Source organism: Bombus vosnesenskii, unplaced genomic scaffold, assembly GCF_011952255.1.
Source record: "Bombus vosnesenskii isolate JDL3184/JDL3185 unplaced genomic scaffold, Bvos_JDL3184-5_v1.1 scf7180000013315, whole genome shotgun sequence".
In the NCBI taxonomy this organism is placed as follows: Eukaryota; Metazoa; Arthropoda; class Insecta; order Hymenoptera; family Apidae; genus Bombus; species Bombus vosnesenskii.
Genome location: NW_022882961.1, coordinates 482,294 through 489,147, shown reverse-complemented (window position 1 = coordinate 489,147; position 6,854 = coordinate 482,294). Strand labels below are relative to the sequence as shown.

The 6,854-nt window shown below is 31.8% G+C and overlaps 2 protein-coding genes across 4 annotated transcripts; one reads left to right on the top strand and one right to left on the bottom strand.

Moving 5' to 3' along the window:
* Positions 1–665: 665 nt before the first annotated feature.
* LOC117235274 (abl interactor 2) lies at positions 666–4,101 on the bottom strand. 3 transcript variants are annotated; one of them, XM_033497138.1, is made up of 5 exons: positions 3,964–4,101; positions 2,800–3,465; positions 2,381–2,710; positions 2,047–2,304; positions 666–1,973 (listed from the first exon to the last, which is right to left on the bottom strand). In XM_033497138.1, the coding sequence occupies exons 2-5, from the start codon at positions 3,413–3,415 to the stop codon at positions 1,810–1,812; spliced, it is 1,368 nt and encodes a 455-aa protein (XP_033353029.1). In that variant the 5' UTR covers positions 3,416–3,465; positions 3,964–4,101; the 3' UTR covers positions 666–1,809. The 3 variants fall into 3 exon arrangements, with proteins under 3 accessions (XP_033353029.1, XP_033353027.1, XP_033353028.1); XM_033497136.1 differs by having other exon boundaries at positions 3,908–4,045; XM_033497137.1 differs by having other exon boundaries at positions 2,800–3,438; positions 3,908–4,045.
* Positions 4,102–4,314: 213 nt separating this feature from the next.
* LOC117235275 (TELO2-interacting protein 2-like) lies at positions 4,315–6,340 on the top strand. The gene is made up of 5 exons (XM_033497139.1): positions 4,315–5,252; positions 5,330–5,458; positions 5,536–5,697; positions 5,770–5,976; positions 6,049–6,340. Exons 1-5 carry the CDS (start codon positions 4,716–4,718, stop codon positions 6,316–6,318), a joined length of 1,305 nt encoding a protein of 434 aa, XP_033353030.1. The 5' UTR covers positions 4,315–4,715; the 3' UTR covers positions 6,319–6,340.
* The last annotated feature ends 514 nt before the right edge of the window (positions 6,341–6,854 follow it).

The following is a 6,854-nucleotide window of genomic DNA, read 5'->3' as shown; positions in this document are numbered from 1 at the left end:
GTTCATCTAAAACCGTACCTTTCTCCCATTTTCTCTCTGCTAGTTGGAGAACGAATCTTTTGCTGTAAGAATTTACGTACGTTACTCTACAAAACTGGATTCCGTGGGTGTCATTACCGTGTTACAAGAGGAAACATTTGTGGCGAGGAACTGCTCGCAACTTTGTGCTTCTTGTACGTATGTGAGTGAGAAAGTTTCCACGGTTTAAACTTAGCAAATAATTTAAGTGAACATTGAGACCGACTGCAGAAAAAATTCACCGTGGAAGGAATGCTTTCGTTATCCGTTTGAAACGGTTCCGTGCGTAACATTTACATTATAAGAAGCTATTTTCAATTATCCTAATAGGAAATTAAAGAAGGAGTAATAGGAAATTTGTCAAAGGAAATAAACATCCTACTTTTGTGATCTGAATCGTTCCAAGTTCTTCTCGCTCAATTTATAGTATATGATACTATAATTAGTTGATATAATAGACAATCGCGAACTCGTGTTTTACTAATCATGATGTAACGTGGAATTACAAGCTAGTAAGATAAATTGTCCACTAATTGAACTAAAGCAACAGCAAAATGGATTATGGTTATGGATAAAGACAATGTGGAATTAGGAAGAACTTGTGAAAAAACCTTAACTGATGGATGAATATCATTCGAAATTTTATATTACAATTCTTTTATTTGATTCTAAATACAATTATATTCGTACATTTCATTATGCTTCCCTATTGACAAATAAAACCTTTCATTAAAATTTCTATTAAAATTAAAGATTCAATTTTCTATCCACTAGCTCTTTATTTGTTTGAAAATCCTATTCTAATTCTCCTGTACTAATTCTGTGATAATCCTCCAAAGTATGTAATCCTCACGAAAACGAGACCTTTATTGTCAATACATACAAGCTTTTTAGCTTATATAAAAGGATAATTTTTTAATGAGGGAGAAATTCGGCAAAAATGACCGCAGAATTACTTGACCAATTAAAAGATACTTATATTTGTGGTAATAGTGCGCTAACAAATAGCAGCATACAAAGTATGAATATCACACAGCTATGTAGGATACTACTTGGTTAAATGAAATCACTACATCTTAAACAAATTGCGTACATTAATTGACTCTATAATGCATATGCTACGACTTGGTATATTCTTTAAAACATTCAAACGAGGATTACTTTCGTCGACTTCATTTTATGAGAACTAAAATCCTGAGGTCAATATACCGTTAACTATTAAAATAAACTTATCAAGCAATTTATATTATGATGTTATATTTAGTATAAGGCGCAAAGATTCTCGTTACGCGACGTCAGGACGTTTGGTATTTTGATTACTTATTAACCTACTACTAACATCGTATTAGTTACACCTTAGATACATAAATACAATTAACAGCTAATTGATTATATAGTAGCATAGTAACTACATGCCTTTATGCATATATGTATATAAATATGATCTATTGAAGTCGAGATAAAATAACATCCACTGGAGGAAATACTATTTACCAAAAAATACACTTTCTTATGTTGATATAAAGATTGGTTAGTTTGATTTTTAGAAAATTCGCATGATATTTGAGATTTGTGGAAGAATCTATAATTTACACATTTACTATATTCCACCTCATATTTTGTTACGTCGTTCTATGTCTTTGTATCGATCGTGTTAGTATAGCCTTATTATTATTAATACTAAATAAGATATTAAAATCAGAGAATCTGTCTCTTAAATTTGCAGTCTTTTGTGAATAACCACCAATATTCACAATTTTGATATATCTAAATGCAATATTGGACAAATTATTAAACGCAAGGTTCTACGTAATTTCCGGGGAACAAACCCGTTATACCATCCATGACCCCCTCCCACCACCCATCATCATTCTTTTTTAGTACATAAATTACAGAGCTTTCCTGGAAGCTCAACTCATCCTCCTTGTCGGCATAATAATCATAAATTGCAACAACTAAAATGGTAATATTTGATTACATCTTAATACTACTTAAATATTCTACGGTCTAAAAAGTATCACAACATACCTTTTTCGATATAATTCTTTGGCACCCAACCAGGGAGATCTTCCTCATCCGGTACAATAGGCATAATAGCACCACTAGATTGTGTAGGTCTACCAAATTGCGGATGTTCTTCTTGTTCTGGTGGTGGTGGTGGTGGTAATGGTGGGCTACTTGCACCACTACTTCGACTAACTTGATGACTCAATCTTTCTGACAAAGTGTGATAACTGGTAAAATCTAACGTATTACCAGTTATGCCAACTAAGGGCGAAGGTGGCGCTAGAAATGGAAACGGATAATTATATAATTCCATAGTTTATTAGTTAAATCTAAGTCCTATCAAATAAGAACTTACGAGGCATACTATTGTGTTGTTCCTGGGCATACCCTGCTGTTACGCTAGGTGGAGCTGGTGGTGGTGTTTGCGGATGACTTTGCAATGGATGAACTGTTCCCACTTGAGGTGGCGAAGTATGTTGGGTTGTAGTATTTGTATGTGTATTATGATTGGTATTGTGTACTGCATGAGATGTGGTATGTGCATGTAAAGGTAGAGTACTATAACCAGGACCACGTTCTCTTCTTGGATGACCTAATGGATAATTAGGAGCATAGTGACTAGGAACTTGAGGTGGAGCAACTGCAGGTGGTGTTCTGTATTCTCGGGACCCTTTGCTCAATGTTCCTAGAGGTAAAATAGGAAATTCATATTAAATAATCCAATGTCACTTTAAAGTAGATATATGTGTATATATATATTATTTTTATATTTACCAGTTCTTACTGTCTGAGGAGGGGTAGGTGGCTTAGTGGTAGGAGCTGGTCCTACCATAGCAGCACCTAAACCAGAACCAGTGGAAGCTGCACCTAAACTTTGAACACTGCCCTGACTTCCACCACGTTGCTTACTTCTTGGAGTACCACTACTACGTACTCCATGTCCAATATCATCCAAGATTGTGTAATCAATACTCTTTCTTACATATTTAATTGGTTTTTCAGGATTTGCTGGTGCAATAATTTTGTACTGGCGCACCGTAATTTTATTAGCTGTTAATACTCCAATTTCTCTTCTAGCTACTTTCTCTTTGTGTATCATAACCGTTTGAGCAATATGGTTCATTTGGCTTTCCATCTCAGCAAGCTGAGATGTTTGTAAATCCAATAATTGTAAAAAATTATAAGCAAGGGTATTTATTTGATAGGCTACACTAGCCAATGACTGAGTAGTAAAATTTTTGGTTTCTTCTAAAGCTATTCTCTTGTTTTCAGCTTGAAAATAATTTGCTTCACAATAATCAGCAACCCGTTCAAGATTGATATGATTATCAGCCAGGTTGTTTCTTCCCTCAGGAATTTCCTGACCGAGAAATGCTGCTAGCTCTGCCATAACCTCAGAGTCACTGCCTACCCCTGATGATACACAATAAGAACCGGATCCTTAAGAGAACCAGAGTAATTGTATTTAAGAAGATTTGTACATTTTATTTTATGTTTGATGTAGATGACATTCTCGAGTACATCGTGAAATTATTATATACTTTAAATGATATTATATGCAATAATCGAAGTAAGAAAGTAAAACAAAAAGTTATGAGTCAAAAAATTCGTTCAACTTTGAAGAATGAGGTTATGTAACTTTCATGAGAAATTCGCGAAAGATTTCCCGAATAACGAGAATAATATTTTAAGTGTGTTTTTGATAATTTTATGTTGTTCAGACGAAAAAATAAGGAATTATTAACTATGTAATAATTGTTTGAAGGGCGGTGTCCCGTATGTAGGATGCAAAATGGAGGTGGAACTTAAATCTAAAGATTAATCATGGAAAATGAAACGGCGATACAACAAATGATTTGAAAAAAATAGAAAATGAACTAACGGTACTCAGCCATGTCGTAACTACCAGCTATTACACCTTCTTTAATTCATAATTACCAAGAATCTCAGAAACTGATAAAAAATAAATAACGATTTACGTTACGCGACACGACACTCAGTATGAGCAAGTGATGCACCGAAACACTAGTAACGGCGTACACTGAGATTTCCATGTAGTTAGCACAAATGTTCTTGATTTTGGTTAAAGTTGGAGCATGAATACGATCGCGGTATACTCGTATAGTAACTGACTAGCAAAGACATATTAAACGATAAGATTGAAGAAGGAAGATTGTACAAAAGAGAAAGGAAACTATCTTTTGACGGTAAAGTGTTAAAAGAAGGGAAAATGACAGATTCTTCGAGACCTCGTGTGGTTCGTATCGATTACACTTTCGAGGCATCGAACAATATTACAAAATACAGTAATTATATCGTAAATTTACAAAGGTAGGCCAGTAGAAGAAACATTCGTTGCGATTGAAATACTAGATATTAATATTATAAAATACAAATAAAGATTTTTATCAAATTATTGTATATCTAAGTATGGTCGATAAAAAGTGATATACTCCCTTTTGATTGAGTGTTCAGATCATTCGAAGCCAAATTCGTAAAAGAGTCAACAATTATTTCGTTGATTAAAAGTATGAAACAAGGAATTCGGCTGAAGTACTATCATTCACGGTAATTCGAAAAATGATATTTTCTGTGTGTACTTGCGGAACTAATAAATCGTTGCGAAGAAGTTGATTCGCAACATAGCAATCATTATCTCTTGTCGAACTCCTTAACGTATAATACTTAAAATGAATAGTCTTTTAAAAGAATTGGAAGCTTTAAAAATTAAGGGCGAATTTTATGAGGAAGACTTATGGGCAAAATACAATAATCTTATAGAAGTGAGTTATGTTCCTGAAAGAATCGACGGTACTAGTCGACCATGCGAAGAAAAAGACTTCAAAGGGTATAGACAAATTATAGATAGAAATTTGCAAGATATCAGATCTATGCTTCAGCATGTCATTTACTGTCGTCATGAAGGGCACATGCTAATAAAATTAGATTCATCGATAGTAAAAACTTTTACAATCAATTTGTTACTACTCATTGGAGAACAACATGAACAAAATGTTTGGAACACAACAGAATCTGTGTCCATCTCCAAAGACTTGACTAGCAAAATCTTGGAGTTATATAGATATCAAAACATCTCACAACTTTTAACGGAACAAGATAACTTTACTACAGTATTATTAACGCTAAGGCCTAAGTTACTGAAAGATACTTGGAAAGCTTATCCAGCAGCTGTAGCAAGTTACAAATGGATTTTATATCAAATTGAGGTTCGTAAACCAAATTAAAGAAACAATGATCAAGTAATTACGTGTTAAAATTTATAATTTATATTTATCTTTTTTAGAAACCAACTTTATATAATCATATTAGTGATGTGCTTCCAACAGCTTTAATAATTATTGATGATTATGTGCCAGAAAACATTGTACTAGGTCTTGAATGTTTATATCAAATTATTCAACATACTCACTTGGTAAAAATTTATATTATATAATTTCAAGTATAATGTTGTTCACCAATATAGGTTACTAATTTTGTTTGAATATTTAGAAAAAAGGATTCATTGACACCGGATATGCCAAAGTAATTTTTCATGCTTTAGAATGCTTAAGTCATCAAAGAGAAGCCAAATATGTAATTTTGATATATAAATGCTTAACAATTTTATTAGCTACCATTGAACATTGGGATAATACATTAAATGTATTTGAAGTAAGTTTAAAAAATTAGTATTTATATGTATTAATTTAAGTATAAATCTTGTAATGTTGTATATTATTACAGTGGACAAAGAGGGATGATATTTTAGCTGTTCTACTAGATAATATGGAATTTGAACAAAATGTGGAATTAAGATGTGTATATATGTTAAGTTTACCTCAACTGTTGACTAATATTGGTTGTGCCAAGTGGTGTGAAAGATTAACAAGAATACTTACCGAGTATTGTGAACATCATACAGATCTAAAAACATTAAAAGCAACATTGGAGGTAAATACCTTCATTATATATTTTACTTTTATTATATGTTACCTTTATTACATATTAAATATAATTTTTTAGACTGCAAAAACTTTCCTCTTGATGTTTCATCTTCGAGTGGCAGCTCACTGTGTACCTCTGTATACTGCTTTTTTAAAACTGCATTTTGATTTAACGAAAACTCCAGTATTTGACAAGGAAATAATGCAGAACTTGGATGACTGTATTTGTTTGTTATATAAATTATCCCCAAATGTAGGTTGTGCAGTAATGAATGACGATCGAATGCGTTCAGTGATAAAAAATAGTTTGCAAGTAGTGTGCTTAGGTGATACTAAGTATTTTCAGTGAATGAACTATATAAATTTGTTTTAGAACCTAAAAATAAATATATTATTTAAGAAAAGAAAAGATTATTTTTTGTAGAGAAAGAGTTTTGTAGAATATAGTATGATAAAATATAATAAACAATATGTACTTAGATGTTTTATGTTGTGATCTAATAAATTCGAAAAATGTATGATACTTTATATTGTAAAATAGAGATTTTTATTAGAAATTTTATTTTTAACTACTCTTATACCTCATATTTAAAACATTATTAGATTACATAAATAAGATGGATATTTAATCACAAAATTGGTACCTAAGTAAACTTTGTAATTTTTAACACTTTTGATGCTTACATAATTCCCATTGATATTTGCTTACATATATAATCAGTATTACGTTTATCTTATGTCTAATCTTTATATCAATACTATTTCTAAAAACGAAAAATGAGTGAAAAACAATTTTCCTTTCAAGTTATTTACTTTAAGTTATTTTGCATCTTTTGTTATGAAGAAACTAAAATTCTCGACTTCGTACCAAGAGATAAGATATGT